Source organism: Quercus robur, chromosome 5 (genome assembly GCF_932294415.1).
Source record: "Quercus robur chromosome 5, dhQueRobu3.1, whole genome shotgun sequence".
NCBI classification, from domain to species: domain Eukaryota; kingdom Viridiplantae; phylum Streptophyta; class Magnoliopsida; order Fagales; family Fagaceae; genus Quercus; species Quercus robur.
The window spans coordinates 51,878,334-51,898,795 of record NC_065538.1 but is presented as its reverse complement, the minus strand read 5'-3'; the positions used below and the strand labels follow the sequence as shown (position 1 = coordinate 51,898,795).

Sequence of the window (20,462 nt, the reverse complement as noted above, 5' to 3'; positions counted from 1 at the left end):
ATTTTAATGACATAAATAAAATATTTTTATTAGTTTAGGGACAAAAGACAACTCTCCAAATTTCCCCTTTCAAAAACTGGAGAGAATCTCCTATGGCTTTTATTCCCAAATACATAACACTTAGGGTTTGTTTGGAATCCGTTATTTTGTTGAAATTGAAAACTTTTTATTGAAAGTACTATAGATAAAGGTAAAATTTAGCTGAAATAGTACAACAGGACTTATAAATAGCATCAAAAAATGTAGTGGGGTCCATGAATAGTAGCAAAAATAAGTTGAACAATAAAATAAGTTGGCTTTTTAAGTTGGAGCTAAACGCAAACTTAGGGTTTATTTGAGATTCGCTTATTTTGCTGAAATTGAAAATTTTGTGCTGAAATTACTGTAAATAAAGGTAAAAGTTAGCTGAAATAATACAGTGAGACCCATAAATAATACCAAAAAGTGCAGTGTGACCCATGAATAACAGCAAAAATAAGCTGAATAGTAAAATAAGTTGGCAAAATTAATCATGCCATACGGACACTTAATGTCTGTTTGGCTAGCTTATTTTTTGTCAATTTATTTTACTATTAAGCTTATTTTTGCTCTATTTATGGGTACTACTTAACTTTTTGGTACTATTCATGAGTCACACTATACTATTTTTGCTAACATTTACCTTTATTTATAGCACTTTTAACAAAAAAAAAAATTTAGTTTCAGTAAAATAAATAGATCCTAAACATACCCCTAGTTTGTTTTTTTCCTTTACTGAACCAATGCTTCAATGCAAAGACAGGGAGCAATGGATCCTATAAGCATATCCACCGTACCAAAACCATGGCCAACCCAAATGTACTTAAACAGCTCGAACTCAACTACAAGGTACAAACCCAATAAGCCCGGTACCGAAGAAACTCCAACTCAAATAGCCCAACCAAGTCATAGACCCACCTAGCACCTGAACTCAAGCCCATGCCCAACTTATTGACTCAACCATGTCCAAAATCCAGCAGCACCTTAAATCCATACCTAAACTTAGCAAAACTTCGAAACAAAACATTAATACATATTTGTTGGGCTATTTGAAATTTAAACTGTCGCTACTATTATTCAAGCAAAAAGTAAAGATTACAACAACATGATATGATCAAACTATTAACTTTCAATATAATTTTTGATTTAGAATCCTTTTTTTTTATTGTTTATGATAAAAATATTAACAATAACAATATACAGATGAGTAGAGATTAAGGCTTAGATGAAAATTTTTAAAATTTTTGTCCACCATATGAAGACATAGAATCATGCATATAATATAAGATAGAAGAATTACTGTAAAATTAATTAGCAATAGGGTGAGGGAAGTGCACATCTTTACAACATGACATACAGTGTTGTTATCCTCAAAGTGACAATCACAATTGATGCTGCTCTCATCATTCCCTGGTGGTTCTGGTGTTACCCTAACTATTTGAATTTGGCAAGAATTACCATCAAACCTCCAATACATCACACCCATCTTACTAGTTATTTCTTTCAGTGCATCAACTAAACAACATCCACAATCAAATAAACATAACATGTCAAATTGGTATTGTACAACTGTGTAGATGTAAAATAATGGCAATTCAAATTCATTGTTCCCTATTTTTGGCTACATGAACTTAAAAATATTAAAAGGCACCAAGGAAAATATTTATCCTTTCACTTAAGTAATGCCATTTTTGCTGCCTGACTTTAGATTGGAAACACGGTTAGCTTCATCTTGTCCAGTAGTTCTAAATACCCATGAGTTGAAGTGACATAAGAGGAACATCAAGGACATTTCGACCATTCTACACTTATTTTAATTTCCCATTTTGTTTCTAACTCTCTTTTTTCTTGTCCTTCTTGACGGGACACACCGGCTCTTATTCAAATAGAAAATAGAACATTTAGAACTCTCAAATGATCACAAAATTCTCCAAATCACTTCTTCCATACAGGACATTTGTGGAGGAAAATATGAAAAGTAATAACTCAATATGACTTATAAAGAAGTATTAAAAATCACTACAGTTGGGTTCTTAAAGTGGATTAAGGGGAAAAAAACAGTGTTGCTATAATTATGTGATTTCAGACCAATAAACTGTTGGGAATAATATACAAAGTAATAAAGGAAGAACAAAGATAACACAAAAGACAAACAGAAATAGATAACTTGGAGGCACAAAATTTTTATCCTTAGATAATATTTGCCCCACACTCTTATTGCTAAAGGGTTATCGCAAATTTGTCCACAAGATACAACCAATTTGTTTGCTTCTATGTATAACAATTCTAGAGAAGAATCATAGGATTTCTTATTTTTCTCTCTAACTTACTATTTTGTTTGGTACTACAATTATTTTTCAAGTGAACATAAGCCTCTATTTATACTTATAAGATTATATTCCATCAAAAAGTACATATGAAGAGTTAAAATGTTTCATAAAACCGTTCATAATGCTTGAAACATTTTCAAACGTTTAGAATGGTTACCAAAAATTCTGTAGAAAATTCAGTTTTTACGAATCTCGATCGATCGAATGCTCTTTTCGATCAATCAAATAGGAATTGAGTATCGATCGAAACAGGCAGAGACTCCAGGGTTGATTTCCTTATCATTTCGATCGATTGAGCAAAAGCTCAACTGATCAAAAATATTGAATTTCGAATTTTCACTTAGAAAATTCCAGAACTTGAATTTTCACTTTATCAACTTTATGAAATAAAATTCTCCAAACTCAAATATCATTATGACAACCTATTCATGTATATACCTATATATACAACATAAACACATGACAAAACCACAGAAAATGGAACTTAGACACTCTAATCACAGAATAGTAGAGAATCATGCATAAGTTAAGTAATCTTATAATCATATATTTGAATGCAAAATACCCCATTTATCAGTTTGGTCATCAAGAAGATTATATTGGCCGGTTTCTTCAAATGAAAATGACAAGCTCAACCCAACTAGTCCAAACCAGTTATGGTGACACCCAGTTGGATCAAATTCCCAAGATTCAACATTTTCATTTTCCTCACCAGTTAGAATGGAAGTATTATGTATCCACCAAAAACAAGGAGATAGAGAATGAAAGAGTTAGTTGGTACCTTCTTGTTGGGGTACCAACTCCTCTGCGAATCTCATGAACCTGAAGCAACTCAACAATAATCATGAAGAAGAAGAAGAAGTTTCTTCCCAGCATGATGGTCAAAAACTATTGGCTCTTTAAGGGCCTATAATGGTTGAACCTAAAATTGTGTTTTGAAATTTGAGTTAGCTCACACAATCTTTTTTCGGTTTTGTAAAAGTACATAGATAGATAGTCTAAAACTCGTGGTCTTTTTCTTTTCTTTTTTTTAAAATATTTTTTACCTTAACAAAAAGCAAACTAAAACTCATAATTTCTTAAATTAATTTACAAATATATCATTTATATGACTAAAATTAAAATATATTAATTATTTGGCCACTTTTGGAACTTGAATATAGGAGACTTGAGTCTCACACGGTCTTTTTTCAAATTTGCAAAACTTAAAAGTACAGAATAGTCCAAAATTCAAAGTCTTTTTTTTTTAACCTTAACAAAGCTAATTTTTATTTGTTTAGAAAAATATTTTACCAATTAGTCCAATCTATAGAAATTTTTTTTACCAATTGAACTACTGAAACTCATAATTTTTTTAATTAATTTTGCAAATATATTAGTTATATGACTAAAATTAAAACATATTAATTATGTGGCCACTTTTGGAACTTAAATTAAAACATATTAATTATGTTTTGATTGAGGCTTTGGGTAAGATCAAACAGTTCAAGGTGCTTTGGAATTTAGTTAGTGATATGAAGCATAAAGGGATGTTGAGTAAAAAGACGTTTGCGTCGATTTCACGGAGATATGCTAGAGTGAGGAAGGTTAAAGAAGCCGTAGATGCTTTTGAGAAGATAGAGAAGTTTGGAATAAAGTTGGAAGTGTCGGATTATAATAGATTGATTGATACTTTGAGCAAATCGAAAAATGTTGAGAAAGCACAAGAGGTGTTTAATACAATGAAGAAGAGAAGGTTTGTACTGGATATTAAATCATACACAATTATGTTAGAGGGTTGGGGTTAAGAGCAAAATTTATTGGGGTTGAATGAGGATTATAGGGAGATGAGAGATGAAGGGTTTGAACTTGATGTCGTGACATATGGTATAATTATCATTGTGCATTGTAAGGCAAGGAAATATGATGAAGCACTTGAGTTATTCCGTGAAATGGAAGCAAAGAATTGTAAGCCAACTCCGCAATCTGTTAAAACTATTCTCATTAGATCACTCACTAGTGATTTTCTCAGCACACTCAAAGATCAAACTTTCCTCCAAAATTCAAAACCTCACATTGAAACTCAACATGGGTCTTTGCTAAAATATTGTCTTGGTTTTTACAGACTGTTACATGATGGTGTAGGCCAAGTGTTTGATGAAATAAATGACAAAGACCCAGATGTTATTTTAAGCAATAGAGTCCATGAGGACACTGAAAGAGTTTGTAAATTACTAACAAAAGGCTCTAATTCTTCTATAGAGTCTGTTCTCGATGGTGCTAAGGTTGAAGTATAATGCTTTGATTGAGGCTTTGGGTAAGATCAAACAGTTCAAGGTGCTTTGGAATTTAGTTAGTGATATGAAGCATAAAGGGTTGTTGAGTAAAGAGACGTTTGCATTGATTTCACGGAGATATGCTAGAGCAAGGAAGGTTAGAGAAGCTGTAGATGCTTTTGAGAAGATAGAGAAGTTTGGAATGAAGTTGGGAGTGCCGGATTATAATAGATTGATTGATACTTTGAGCAAATCAAGAAATGTTAGGGGTTCATCAGAGTGTTATGGAATTAGTAACCATAGAGAGCTTAGGAAACAAAGACTATACCTGTGAGAGTGGGGCTGTAAACGAGCCGAGTTTTGTTGAGTAGTGCATGTTCAAGATTTGCTCGCCATAAAACCAAAATCTCGAGTTTGTGAGAAGCCTAAAAATAGTGTTTGAGCTTGAGCTCGTGGGAAAGCCAAAAGACTTGAGCTTGGCTTGGCTTGATTAATTAGTCAAGCCAAACTCAAGCTTAATATCAAGGTCAAACTCAAGTTCAGGTTTTTGAGCTTGAGATCTAAAAAAATTACATTATTAAATTCTTAAATCTCTAAAATTAAGAAAAAATAAAAAGAAAATAGTATACTCACTTTATCATGCATCTAGTCTTACTTATGATTAGCTATTATTCAAATTAATAATTTACATAATTAAATTCATTCATTCATCATTCCTTGTCTACAGTTTCAACAATTATTCAAAATACAATTTTTACATTCACGTTAGATGGTGAAGGATTAGAAAAATACCTGTTTGTAACTATTATGAATGAGAAAATACTAACATATTTCATAACTTTACTTTAGATGATTGATAGGAAAGGATCATATGTGGCATACTTAATTATTTATTTATTTTTAAATGTAACTATAGTCTAAAGTGGTTCTTGATCAATTTAAAGGGAAGGAAAAAATTAAGGTAATATAGGTAGTGGTCTCATGTTGATCATGTCATTATTAAGATATGTGTAATGAGTATTTAGTTAAGACATATAAACTTATAAATGAGTCTATACTTGAATTGTTGTGTATCAAGCCTAATAACTCACAAGCTTGTTCGTGATCAAATTTTTTTGCTTGGGCTCGGCTTGTTTATTAAACAAGCCTAAAACTAAGGCTCAAGCTTGGCTTATTTATAAACAAACATGAACTAGTTTTTTATCGAACCGAGCCTGAGTTTTTCATGATCGGCTTGGTTTATTTACAGCCCTATGTGAGAGAGCCAAAACCGAGAGAGAGAAATCGTACAGAAATTAGTGAATTGAAATTTTCATCCACCACAGTTCTGTGTTTACAGTTGAAATTTTAACATTTTTGGTAAATTTTTAGCTGTAAATTAATGGGTATATGTAGAAAGTAAAAAATTTATTTGTTTAATAAATATATTCAAATACTTTGCTACTGCCTTAAAAAAGGTACTTTTGTTAGCAATAAAATTTGCAACAACAAATAACTTTTTAGTAATTGAAATTGAAATCAAAATTTACCAAGGTTCTAATAATTATGTAATATTAAAGGTTTATCACATGTCACTACAACAAAAAAATGTTTATTGCAATGAAAAAAATTGTTGCAATACCATCAAAGTCATTGCAATAGCTTATGCAAAGTGTTGCAATAAAATTTAAGGTAATAGGTTTGTGTTACAAAAAATTTTGTTGTAATAAATTTTAAATATTTTAATTACAATTTTGATGCAATAATATAATTGTTGTTGCAATAAACAATTTACTACTTCGAATATTTTGTAGAATAGACTATTATTTCACAAATTTTATTGCAATAGATTGCAATAAAAAATTTACTAGTTTGAATATTTTGTAGTAATAGACTATTATTTCACAAATTTTATTGCAATAGATTGCAAATAATTGACAAAAATAATTTTGGTCAAGTTATTGTAACGATATATTTATTGTAATAAATAATTGTTTCAAGATTTCCAAATGTAAAACCCCTTTACTAGGTATCCCTAAATTTGCATTTGGCCTGAAATCACTATAATTTATCGACTCATAAAAAATGAGATATCCACCATGCAAGAAGATTCCCTTATGAAGCTTCCCAACCATTCTTTCAGGCCCTCCAAGATTATACCAATCACTAAAAATAGGTGCATTATTGTTCCGCTTCTATACATTTTCCATGAGAACTGTGCACTTTCCAATAATTAAACTTCTCTCCCATTAGCATTAGGTTGCACCTTCATTGTTAAAACCAATGATCCATCAAAGGGCTCAGCCACAACAAATAGGATAAGCTCATCCCACTTAGGGTTCACATTATTTGACACTTAATTTTTCTTGGCCATATCTCTAAGTGTGGCGTTCATATAAATTTTTGCCTCATTCTCATTGTTACCTCTAAGCACTACTTCATTCACACTAACTCTAAGATAACAAAGAATTGGTGAATAGTATTGTTTTGAACGGGTAAAAGGAATGCAACACGTATCAATAGTTGAATCCAAATGCCAAGAACTAGCAAACTCTGCATCGGCTTAAGTCCCCATTCAATAGGTCAGATTAACCTCCATATTTATGTTCCTATTATTTCTATCATTTAATGCATACCAATAGGGTGCATATGAAGTACCAAATGAATCGTGCCGAAGAGTATCGGAGATCAACAAAGAAACTTTGCCAATGGTGATGGGCCCCATTTTTCGGAAGTATCTCAACTTCTTCACCACTGTTAATCAATTCTTCCTTGAAAGCAAAAGTTTCATTACAATCTAAGCTTGACTTGAGATATTTGGTGGCAACCTTGTATCTTCTAACCTTCACTACCACATAAGGAACCCCTATACTTTTAGTAAAGTATAGGAATTGAGAAAAAAAAAAAAAAAAAAAAAAAAAAAAAAAAAAAAAAAAACACATAGATGGCATTGTTGAAGTTTGTTAAGAATTTTAGATAACTGCTCCTATTTGAAGTTTTCTAAAGTACGTGAGAAAAGGTGTTTCATTCGTCTTGCAAAAAATATATTCTCTTGGTTGCAGTAATTAATGGCACCCAATGAATATGATTGATTGTAGTTTATGTTCCTTTGAATGGGTAAAAAGAATGCAATATGTATCAATAGTTGAAACTGAATGCCAAGAACTAGCAAACTCTACACCGACTTGAGTCCCCATTCAATAGGTCTGATTAACCTCCATATTTATGTTCATATTTTTTATATTCTTTAATGCATACGAATAGGGTGCATATGAACTACCAAATGAATCATGCTGAAGAGTATCGGAGATCAGCAAAGAAACTTTGCCAATGGTGATGGCAGCCCCATCCTTCAGAAGTATCTTAACTTCTTCATCACTGTTAATCTATTCTTTCTTGAAAGCGAAAGTTTCATTACAATCTAAACTTGACTTGAGATATTTGGTGGCAACCTTGTATCTCCCAACCTTTACTACCACATAAGGAATTCCTATACTTTTGGTAAAGTATAAGAATTGAGGAAAAAAAAAAAAAAAAACACATAGATGGCATTGTTGAAGTTTGCTGAGAATTTTAGATAACTGCTCTTATTTGAAGTTTTCTAAGTACGTGAGAAGAGGTGTTTCATTCGTCTTGCAAATAATATATTCTCTTAGTTGCAATAGTTAATGGCACCCAATGAACATGATTGGTTGTAGTTTATGTTCCTTTGAACGGGTAAAAGGAATGCAACATGTATCAATAGCTGAATCTGAATGTCAAGAACTAGCAAACTCTGCATCGGCTTGAGTCCCCATCCAATAGGTCAGATTAACATCCATATTTATGTTCCTATTATTTCTATCCTTTAATGCATACCAATAGGGTGCATATGAAGTATCAAATGAATCATGCCGAAGAGTATGAGAGATCAGCAAAGAAACTTTGCCAATGGTGATGGTAGCCCCATCCTTCAGAAGTATCTCAACTTCTTCATCACTGTTAATCTATTCTTCCTTGAAAGTAAAAGTTTCATTATAATTTAAGCTTGACTTAAGATATTTGGTGGCAACCTTGTATCTCCCAACCTTCGCTACCATATAAGGAATTCCTATACTTTTGGTAAAATATAGGAATTGAGGAAAAAAAAAACACACACACACACACATAGATGGCATTGTTGAAGTTTGCTGAGAATTTTAGATAACTGCTCCTATTTGAAATTTTCTAAGTACATGAGAAGAGGTGTTTCATTTGTCTTGCAAAAAATATATTCTCTTGGTTGCAGCAGTTAATGGCACCCAATCAACATGATTGGTTGTAGTTTATCCATTATTACTTATTTCTATTGGAATTTGAAATTTGAATTCTAGATTCAATTTTGAATTCAACAGTTTGCTTTTGTGTATAGAGAAAAGATTTGTCTGCCAGTAATTAAGGCTTCGTTTGTTTCAAAGTAAAATATTTTACATTGAAAATATTTTTAGTGTAAAATATTTTCATTTTACAATGTTTGGTTGCATATTTTAAAAATATTATGAAAATCATTTTCATTGTTTGGAACTTTTTTAATGGATGTGTACTTAATGGCCACATTTTAAGATTAAGTTGCTACCTTTTAAAATTAAAAAAGAGAACTTGATAAATCTCATTAATTTTTTTTTTTTTTTGACAATCGTCAGCTTTCCTATACTTTTTATTTATTGGTTTTTTTAGGCATTTGAAACTTTTGTTATGGATGTATACTAACGGGCTATATTTTAGGACTAACAAAACTTGACAACGTAAGAGGCTTTCCCTTTAAAAAAAGAAAATCTAGCATTGCATGAGGCTTTTTTTCTTTTTTTCTTTTCTTTTAAAGATTAATAATTTTCAATATGTAAAGTAATCACATATACTAGCCTTTGAGTGTGCACATGAGGCTCTTCTATTTATTTGGTAAAGGTTAATGATTTCCATTTATTATAATTTCCAATCACAAGATACCTAGGGGTGTGATAAATATACGAAATACTTTTTTCACCCATAAGCACATAACACTCATCACACTCCTATATTTCACCCACAAACGTATAACACTAATCACAACTCTAGGTAGTAATCCTAAATTATAATGGATACAAATTATTAACTTTTACCCAAAAAAATAGACGAGACTCTAAGCACATGCATGAGCATCATGAGCGCTAGCCATTTTCTCCCACCTTAGGAGGAAAGGGGAGTACGCCTCGGCCGAGTGGATCGAGGAGGAGAAAAGATGGAGTCGTCACCTAGATTAGGTCTAAGGACCATTTACATAGCGCCCTTACATGGAAGGACTAATCTTACTACCAAAGTATGGGTTCAGAGTTTAGGTATGATTTTGGGAAGGTGTTAAGTACCCAAAACCGCTTGACCTGTGGGTTGGCTTCCACTCATTGTGTCTTACATCTTGATCTTATTAAAGACTCATTTAACATTGCATTCTATACTCATACACACACTGGCATACATTTAAGCATACAATATGACATTTCATATCATCATAAACCCTAGCATACACTTATCATGCATATCATTCAAGGGAGTAAACAAATGATGGTAGAATCAAAGAATTATTGGAGAGCATCGAGAACACAAACATGTTCCAAGCTCACATGTCACATTCATCAAATTTAAACAAGATTATATCCCAATTAAATGCATGTACATGTGAATGCATGCCTTACCCCACTTACTACATCTCAACACCTATGCATCAATGCATGATCATATCATATGCATGTTCATGATAAAACAAAGAAAACATTGAAGAGAAACTCTAATCTAGCATGTTAAAGGCAAACAAACAATCAAAACAAGGATTCAAAAATATAAAAGAGGGTCAAAACAGAAACATATTATGTGAAAGAAATAAAGAAATAGAAGCAGAAAACTTAGATTAGATTTTCTTGGCATAGGCATGCAAAGTATAGAGTCACATGCTACAGACATTAGTTTTGGTACAAACGTGTGGCTAACTAAGCCTATAGCCTATAAGTTGAGTAACTGACCATGGGTTACTACCGCAAGACTAGAATGTTGAAACTACCCCTCTCAAGTTGCAAATAGAGACTAAAGAGACGTAGATCTATTACATTATCAACGTAATGAGTCAAATTGTGACAAAGTAAAATGAATAATTTGCATAGCTAGGGGTGTGATGAAAAATTATTTCATCTGCTAACGCGTAATACTGATCACACCCCTAGGTTTTTTTGTAATTGGAAAATGTAGTAATCCCAAATTATAATGGATGCAAATTATTAACTTTTACTCAAAAAAATAAAAGAACCTCTGAGCATGCGCGTGAATGCATGCTTAAAGGCAATATAATTTAACAAAGTACATTTTATTTTACAAAAAAGGTGCCTCCTTGTGTTCCCCCAATTCTATCAAACATGAATATCGTATATTTCAAGAATTCATTTAATTTTTAATTGAGTTTTAACTCCCAAACAATCATATTCTTTTCACTTTGTCAATAAAACTTTCTTTAGCATTTTTTCCTTCCTTAACACAGGTATACAATTTAACAAAGTACATTTTGTTTTTGTTGAGGGCCATTTGTGGAAGCCAGGCAGATAGAAAAGCCCAACAATGAGGACTACAATGAATTGACAAGATAAATAGCAAAAAACTCATTAGGCCCAAGTGGCAGGAATAATGGATCACAGGCCCAACAAATAAATAAATGGGTCTCGAAGAGGCAAGCGGGCTCAAAGAAGCCAGGAAAGAAAGAAATAGCATCCCATGGGCAGAGTATTAGGTAGAAAAGTGAGAAAGGGTCGCCGCAGACCCAAGGCAATGCAAACTAAGAGAGTAAGGGGTTTATGGCAAGCCCATGAACCCCAAAAATAAGGATAAGGTTATTGGGTCGAGGAAGCCCAATGAAATTAGTAAAAAGCCCATGGGAGTGTGGAATTAGCAAACGGGCCGAGGAAGCTCAAAGAAAGCAATCGGGCCATGGATGCCCAAAGGAAAGCCCAAAGGGACATAGGAGCCCATGAGTAAAAGCAAAACAGTGCCCATGACAGACCACTAAGAAAAGGGATAAACGGCTGGCTCAAAAAGAGGTCCAGCAGGATTAAGCTATTACGGCAGGAATAACAGTTCAATGTAGCAGGCAATAAAGAAAACCAAAAATGGGCCAAAGAAATGTAAGGCCCATCATCATACGAAGTCCAGCTCCTGAATGGAGCGAGAAACCAAATAAAAGCCCACATGAAGGGCCAGGAAACGCAGAAGGAGAGTCTCCAGGTCACGGCAGACGCATGAGCAGCAGGCAGACTTTTGGACAAATCTGAAAGGGAAGCACTCGTAAGGCCCAAGCACCACCAGCCTGTACCCAGCCAATATAGGACATGGTGAGGCCATGGGCCAGAGGTAAGAGGTAAAGGGGGTATGGTTTGGTGGTGGAGAGAGGGGAAAAGGTCTATTTTGCAATTCCTGCCCAAGCCCTTTTGGGAGGTACGTCCTGTTGGGATGATAGACCACCCAAAAGAGGCAAGTTTGAGGGGGAACCGTTGGGTGCATGCCTTGAAGGAAGAGAGAGAAAGCATTTATACCGTGGCAGGAAGAAATGTTACGGTATATAGAGGAACAAAACAAACCTACCTCTGTCTGGCAAGGGTGGACGTCGCACAGACCTGGTGGTCGGCAAGTACTTCCAGACCAGACAAAGGCGGTTAAGGGGCAAAACGGTAAAACATCGGTCACGGCAGGCACTATAAAAAGGGCCCTTGCCGTGCCTTGAAAGGGGGGATGGAAAAAACAGAGTATTTGAGGGAGTGAAAAGAAAAACAAAGCAAGAAGAAAAGAAAAAAGATAAGAAAGAAAACAGAGAAAAAAAGAAAGGAAACTAAGGAAAAAGGAGAGTTAGTTCAATGGGCATGCACCAATAGATCGGTTTCCCTCTCTCTCCCTTCAAATCTTACTTTCTTCCAAAACGTAAACAAGGACTCTTTCTTTTTGGGCAATAACCATTCAGGTCCGACTCCCTCAAAGCCATTAATCCCCACGGCAGGATCTTTTTCCTGGGGGATTATTTGCATTGAGAAGAGGCGTTCTCTCCTCTTTGGCTTTGCTGCGGCAGACTAAGCTTAAAACTTAATTTATGCCCATTTGATTAGCTAGTATTATTTTCTTCATTTTTCTCTGCGATTGACATCATTATGACTGTAATCATGCTTTATTAGTAGGGAGTGTATGGCCATTTATTTAAATAGTCAGAATACTTTGTTTTGGTTATTATTATATCTGTCTGCCGTAACTTGTCTGCAGCAGTTTTGCTTACCGTAAGTTTACTCCTGGCAGACAAGGCATAAGTTTGTGCACAAACCGACCCAAGTTGAGTTACAATTGGACCGGCCCCAACTCCCTTACTCAGAAATATTCGGGCCAATCACCACAGGAGGCAGCCCAGCCCATTACCGCAGGAGGCAGCCCAATACACCATACACAAAAAAGGCCCCTACAGTTTTATGAAAAGATGCTTACTCACGTTCCCCCAATTCTATCAAACATGAATACAGTATATTTCAAGAATTCATTTAATTTTTAATTGAGTTTTCATTCCCAAACAAAAATATTCATTTTGCTTTGTCAATAAAACTTTCTTTAGCATTTTTTTTCCTTCCTTAACACATAGGCTCAACGAAACAAAATGGTATAAAAAATCAAATTCTTTGAAAAAACCTTTAATAATCTTTTGCATTTATCAAAAAAAATTTCATATTTCATTGTATTATAATGTGCAGATGCTTTTTTTTTTTTAATAATAAAAAGTATAATATTTTAAACTATAACCACAAATAGTTAAAGTATAGAACATGTATCCTATTTCTGGAATTTGTATTTTTTTACCGTCACTTTTTAAATAATTTTATTTTGTACTTAATTTAAAGAATTTGAAAGACTATTATATAAATTTGTAAATTGTAAGTGGGATTAGAAATTTATAAACAATTTTAAATTTCTAAATTTATCCTTTGGGTTTGTCTTATTATTAAATCACTCTTTCAATTAAATAGATATATTTTTAAAATTATACAAAATTAAACAATCCAAAAAGGAAGAAAAAAAAACTCCTTATTGTTCTCATTTAATTAAAAAGCAACATCAAGACTAATTTAGGTTTCAATTTAAATAGTTTGACTTTAGTTCCTTTAAAAATCCTAGCAATTCTTTTTTTTAAAATCAAAGGAAATACACAAGACATTAGCATATAAAATACTACTTTGCATGGAACTTAAGGCCAAATAAGTAACATATAAACAAAGAAGCTTGTTTTGCCAATTCCCCATGTTCCCTTTTTAGATAAGAAGGGACACAAAAAAGTTTGATACATTATTCTTCTATATTTTCCTAAGTGTTTCACCACCACTATGTGTTTCTGTTTCCCTCCCAATTATATGATCAACGGGATCTGTTGATTAGTCTTTTTCGTTTTCTAATTGTACAACTTTTTTTTAAAAAAAAACATATTATTCTAGTTATAGTATAGAATAGACTTGATCTTAGATTTTTTTTTTATTCAGGAAAATTTTTTATTTATAAAAATAATTAGATATAAGAGTTTGACTTGAACATATAAAGCAAGATGCAAACTTTTCATTGAACATATAAAGCAAATTGCAACAATTTTATTGGGCCAAACATTAGTTTTTTAGTGACATGTGGTAAGATGGGCCAGGCCTATAAGAGCACAGAGATCTATAAGGTTCATAACTACTGCAAAGGATTGAAGCCAACGAAAAAGGAAGCCCAGGTTCGCACCAACTCATTAAAAGGTCACATGAGAGAAACATGTCATAATTTAGGTAAAAAACATACTTGGGAAGCATGTGATAGTTAATGAACAAGGGAACATTAGAATGGGGCTGCCCTTATAGTTAATGAAAGTTAACTAATTATTATAAAAATAAAATAAAAAATTGAAAGTTTACTAAGTGCTAACCCGTGGGACACTTGGTAGAAAGAGCGAAATAGAGAGGGACACATGGAATCAAAGAAAAAAATAACTGTCATACTTTCAAGGTATAATTATATCTGGCTCCATTCATGAGGATGGAGCCATGAACAACACTTACAAACTAGAGAATTTATTTTAAGAAAAAAACAAAGCACTTCTCAATGATCATTTTAGATTAGGTTATTAGGAGTTGGTCTCCGAAGCCACTGGACTTGTAAGTTAATTATCATCTTATGTATATAAGTTTATGTCCCAGTATTTAATTATTTATATATGTGATTATTTTGAAGTTTAACATGATCTTTACATTTTTGTGACAATTTGATCTGTATGAATGTTCATTTCGATGCAATTTAGTGCCATTAGGATAGAATATTTTAATATTTGGTGATCTGACTTTAATTGAGATGATTTTTCTTAGCTTAATTTCAATCAAGATGGTTTATTTCAAGCTCTTTAATTTCAAGATGATGCAATTTGACTTATCAATTTCAAGTAGGCATATAGTTTTGACTTACTTTAGGAACCAAGGGAAAATGATGATTTTTCTGCATGCTTCAACAAATCGAACTCCACTAGTTTTTCCACTACAACTTGTTCAGATAGCTTGAGGGATGATCATGGTTGACTGTTGTTGTATGTGTAAGAAGAGTGATCTTTAGCATTTGGTGTGTGATGGCTAAATATGTGTTTATGATGCTTAGAGGTCCAAGAAGGAAACCAAGCTCCTTCAGACATAGGGCTTGGAATTTAGTACCATTGTGCTCGTGGAGCCTAAGGGAGAGAAATAGAAGGAACTTTCGAGGGACATGAATTGTCAATTTTGAGGGTTAAATCGATGTTTGTCAGCTCCTTACTTCTTTGGGTTTCAGTAGATGCTGGTAAACCAAAAAATATTGCAGATGTCATAGACTCTGTATAATTGTACTCTTTATTTTAAATATTAATACAAATTCTTACTACCAATCTAAAATAAATAAATATTTGAGAACAAGAAACCAGATCAAGATCATTTCTTCTTCTTCTTCTTCTCTCTCTCTCTCTCATACACACACAGAACCAACCAGATTGTCTAACTAATACACTCAATCTGAAACTGAGGAAAAAGAGCCCAGAACAAAAACATTTCATTGATGCACAATCAAATCCCAGCGAATCAAACATGAAGAAATTCTAAGTTGGTTGTGGATACAAAGAGCAGACCAGATTCTGATTTAACCACCAGCTTAATGAGTAAAATGAACTATAAGGTTTGACCTAAAATACATACATCATCTATCATGTACTCTGGAAGTCCTTTTATTCTTGCATAAAGCTCAAGATGCTCTTAAACAGTCAAAAATTCTAATAGAGCATCAAATTAGGGGCAATACCCAATCTGAAATTAAATAATAAAAGAAAACAAGTTAGCTAGGTTCCACTGGTATATTACAAATAGTGAGTCTAAATTCAAGGGGGGGAAAAAGAAAGAAAGGAAAAGGAATGAAATAAATCAATATATACATGCCAACAAGCAGCCCTGGGATTGGAACATATATATCTTTGCCAAAAATAAAAGCAGTTCCATCAGTTGGGGATTCTTCTCCTGCATGGAAAATATATGATCAAAAACAGTAACCTCACTAAATATTTCAAAATTCAGATACATGCTAATGTAATTAAAAACAGACAGAGATGCAGGTACTTAATTATTAATTATAGAAAAATCAGAACTCTTGACACTGGTAAAAGTTTCTAACATTATAATGTTTTTATGAAGCTCATCAAGTTGGGGACCACATAAAACCTCAGGAATGTAAATACAAATAAAAGACAAACATACAAAACAGCTAGGTGGGAGAACAGACACTATATATTTGAGTTCTCAATTATCACAGAAATGTAGTAATTTCTTATGAAGTTGACTCCTCCAAAAAATAAATTGAATTAGAAACTATTCATGGCAGCCTATGATATACTTAAATGTTCCACAGATAGCCCATGTATCGTTACAAAATTTTTACATACCAGACAGCCTTGAAAGTGTTGTGGTTTGCCCAGCTCCATTTGTTCCTAAAAATCCAAAACATTCTCCTGCTTGAACTGAGAAAGTCAGTAATTGTACCGCGACCTTAGTGCAGTGATGCATTCCTCCAGGATACACCGAAAAGTGGTATAATAGAATCATGAAAGGTTGTAGTATTGGCATTACAAAATTACACCTTAAGAACCAGTAATTTTTGTACCTTCTGAAGATTACGCAAGTAGATTATGGCATTATCAATTTAGCCTGAAAGTACCATATTTCTTTCTGTTTTCACATCTATGTCTTCAGCAGGATCAAGAGCAACAGTTTCTGAGGAGGGTCTCAAGAGAGGTTCTAAAAAACAAGAAGTACCACACTAGAGAATTTTAATACTTCTCCACCACTCTTTAACTGTGACAGGAGTCAATTTGTGAGAAGGCAACAGTTCAAGGCCAAGTGTTTAGAGGAAGTAACCAATGCTCTGCCACAGGTAAGAAAATTGAATGGAATCAAACGAAGTCCAATATCAAAATTAATTTTCTTGTTCATTTTCAAAAGCATGTTTAAAAAGCAATTATGTGGCCCTAATCTAATCAGCCAAGAAACCATAGCCGACCCCAAATTTTGGGACTAAGGTTTTGTTGTATTTAAAAAGAATACAAAAACAATAAGATTTCTAATGAGGACATCAGGATTTTAAGTGGGGGACATTATAATACCTTGGTGGATTATACTAGATAAGAGTGTGTTGTGCAGGCATGTGTTAAGCCCCCACATCAGGTCTTTACTTGGTTGAACTTGGCTTCATAAGTGATTAAGATGGGCCCCAATCGTAACTTTACTAGTATTTTCGGGGTATAGCATAAATGTGACTAGCAATCCCTTGAATCATTACAACCTTTAGTAACAAAAATGATATAGGGGAACTTCTATTTTTGTCATGTTTTAATGTCAAGAAAACTAAGAATGCATGTCAAACACTTACAACCTCAACATAGTGCAAATGTGGCTAGTTTCCTCGGGCTACATAAGAGTGCATGTTTTAATGTCCTGCCTTTTTCAAATTGCAACTAGTATCCCAAAGCCATTATAGATTTTACCTGATATTTGACACTCAATCCATTGCATCCTTGGACTGTTGCACCAGGAAATGAAGAGAGAATCAATGAAAGAGAACTTTTCTTTGGCTAGCCACCACTCAGAAAATATTGGCAAGGGTATGCCACCTACACAAACTCAAATAGTAAGTAGAAAATAGCAAAATAGACAAAATAGGAGTCAGAAAATGATTACATTGACCATCAACTTAGAGAACCTAACATAAATGAAATTATATTCATAAAATAATTTATTCCTTTTATCTTCTTCTTCTTTTATTTATTTATTTTTTAATTTAAGAAAAGAGAGGGTTGCACTCACCATTCTCCAAAGTAATATTGTATAGAGATCTTTGCATTATCAGAAATTGATACTAACCTCCCATGTTAGAGTTTTTTTTTTATAAATAACTATAGCGCTGAAGATAAGTGACAAATGCCTACAGATTAAAAAAGTTTAAGTTGATAACAAATGATTGAGTTTAATAATTTAACCCTTATTCTAACACTACCCCTCAAGTGTGGGTTTAAACTTTCCCTTAATACGTAGGGCCAAAATATTTAATATAATGGGAGGTTTAGAGTGGGACATGGTTCAAAATCAAGACTACTCACTTTAATACCATAATAGATTACCCTTTTCCACTAGTTTAAGCTTTGAGGACAACTGGGATTTCAAATTGACAGTTGGATTAAGTAATGGTTTTGGTGTTGCAAATTCTGTAGCAGGTACTAGAAATGGTGATGGCAATGATCTTCATAATATTGACATCTATTCAAATTTAAAATTATTTTTTGATACAAATGAGAATTAGATAATGAGTAAGAAGATATGAATTATAGTGAGCTGCTACTAATAATTTGGACATGTCTTCATTCCGATGTAGAGGGTTTTTAGCATCTCACCTAACCCAGGGGAGCCCCGCGGCAGGGGGAGGGGGTTGGAAGGGGATAGGAATTGTTCTTATAGGAACCCAGTAAGTATTTTAGTTTTAGCATGTTGCCATAAAATATAGAAGAACCATACAAATACTGTGTGAAAGTGGATCAAGTTAAGCTGTGGTATGCTAAACCAGTATTGACTACCAACAATAAATAATCTTTTGAAAATAAAACACATGCTAAATGCAAATGTCAAGAGTTTAACATATCAGGAAAGCATTCAAAACAGAACTAAGAGCATCAAAGCATAGTTTGCATTGAAACAAATGAATAGAAGGTTTGGAAAGAAAAATATATGAAATCTGAAAGTAGTAGTAGTGGTGATACATTGATAAATAAAAGTAATGTAATATCATTAGCTTTGTGAAAATGACAAGCCAGAAGCTTTTAAAGGCTTCCAAATTCATGCTCCCAAGGAAACAAAAAATATAAAAGGAAAAAAAATTATCAACAGCAAAATAAAGAACATAAATCAGCATATGTAAAACCTAACATGTCGAACAAACTGCTCAGATAACAGATCACCAAAAGTCCCAAGTGTTTTTGTTCGTTCTTGATCATGCTCCCAAGGAAACAAAAAATATAAAAGGAAAAAAAATTATCAACAGCAAAATAAAGAACATAAATCAGCATATGCAACACCTACCATGTCAAACAAATTGCTCAGATAACAGATCACCAAAAGTCCCAAGTGTTTTTGTTCGTTCTTGATGTAGGGAATGTGATGGGCTATTTGTGTATGGTTTAGAAGCAATGAAAGGGCTGAGTTACTTAGAACACATTGATAGGTGGATAAGTACCTCTGCAAGAACACTTAGTTCCAAATAACACACAAAGGCTAACAATTCATTCAATTACCAAAACTGATTTACAAAGAGTTTACATTCTACTACTTATACTAGTTGTTTGGCATTGGTAGCCTCTAGATGGTTGACAAGTGTCTAAATCCTATCGGCTAATGCTTAAGAAATCATCTAACTAACTAAACAATGTTCGCAGGGAACCAAAGATGACTAGATCACCCATTTAGTTCAAGTATTATTTTCATATTGTAATCTTTTTATATATATACTAAAGGATACTTGTCAAGTATGGTCAATTAAAACTAAAAAACGTTCACAAGGACCCACAGATGACCATGCCAACTACCATGGAATCACACAGCATATTAAGAAACACAAGAAGAAAATAGAGAAGACAAAAACAAACAAAGGAAGATAAAACGGTTATAAGTTGTATAGAACTAACTAGTAAGAAACACTGTGAGAGCAAATGAGAGGAATTTGCCTATATGGCAACAAAAGGTTTCAGAGGAAATTACCTGTGCAAGATTCCATGACCAAAAATTCTGCATAATAGAAAGTCACCAAAAACTTTCATTATGTAAAGAATAGAATAAGAAGACCAACTTTGAGGGAAAGCAACTATAAGTTTTGATATTATTTTCACAAAAAATACCACATGGAGGTTTTGTAAAATATTCAAAAGCCTAGTGGGTTAAGTGTCACACAATGAACTAGTTAACACATAAAACAATACCACATGGGGTTAAGATTGATTTTTATATTGTTAAGGAAAGGGTAATTTTATGGTGGCATTATGATGCTATGTACCCCACGAGTTAGCCCATATTTTCAGTAAAGGGCTTCTTTTTGCTAAATTCTAGAAGATCAAGTTCAAGCTAAACCTTCTTCCAAATAGTGCTTAGGTTATTAAGCAAAAAAAAAAAAAAAAAAAAAAAAAAAAAAAAAATGCTCAACTTATTGCCAGCTAACATTTGTGTAATTGAATTTGTCGGTCCTTCATACAGTTGGTGCTAATGCCCTTCTTATAGCTGCTACAAGCACATACAACCACATGCATTGT

At 33.2% G+C, this 20,462-nt stretch overlaps 3 protein-coding genes across 4 annotated transcripts in view; 1 reads left to right on the top strand and 2 right to left on the bottom strand.

The window, feature by feature from the left end:
* LOC126726298 (uncharacterized) overlaps positions 1-20,462 on the bottom strand; it is a 96,422-nt gene that overhangs the window by 68,742 nt on the left and 7,218 nt on the right. The window lies entirely within an intron of this gene.
* On the top strand, positions 3,863-4,937 carry LOC126728333 (pentatricopeptide repeat-containing protein At1g71060, mitochondrial-like). The gene is made up of 4 exons (XM_050434179.1): positions 3,863-4,083; positions 4,171-4,295; positions 4,473-4,549; positions 4,659-4,937. Exons 1-4 carry the CDS (start codon positions 3,863-3,865, stop codon positions 4,935-4,937), a joined length of 702 nt encoding a protein of 233 aa, XP_050290136.1.
* The window catches only part of LOC126726290 (LRR receptor-like serine/threonine-protein kinase EFR), a 49,245-nt gene continuing 44,426 nt past the window's right edge, over positions 15,644-20,462 (bottom strand). For both annotated transcript variants that reach the window (XR_007655779.1, XM_050431520.1), the window contains 4 exons: positions 19,243-19,944; positions 17,658-17,783; positions 16,560-17,038; positions 15,644-16,137 (listed from right to left, as the gene is read on the bottom strand). The gene's annotated coding sequence lies outside the window, so the exon portion shown is untranslated. The remainder of the gene's footprint in view (positions 16,138-16,559; positions 17,039-17,657; positions 17,784-19,242; positions 19,945-20,462) is intronic.

What these genes read in the sequence shown, in the direction of transcription:
- LOC126728333 (XM_050434179.1), top strand. Translation starts at nt 3,863, where the DNA reads ATGAAGCATAAAGGGATGTTGAGTAAAAAGACGTTTGCGTCGATTTCA. An exon ending in AATACAATGAAGAAGAGAAG is followed by an intron (nt 4,084 to 4,170) that starts GTTTGTACTGGA and finishes TGAGGATTATAG; the next exon opens with GGAGATGAGAGATGAAGGGT. An exon ending in TCCATGAGGACACTGAAAGA is followed by an intron (nt 4,550 to 4,658) that starts GTTTGTAAATTA and finishes AAGATCAAACAG; the next exon opens with TTCAAGGTGCTTTGGAATTT.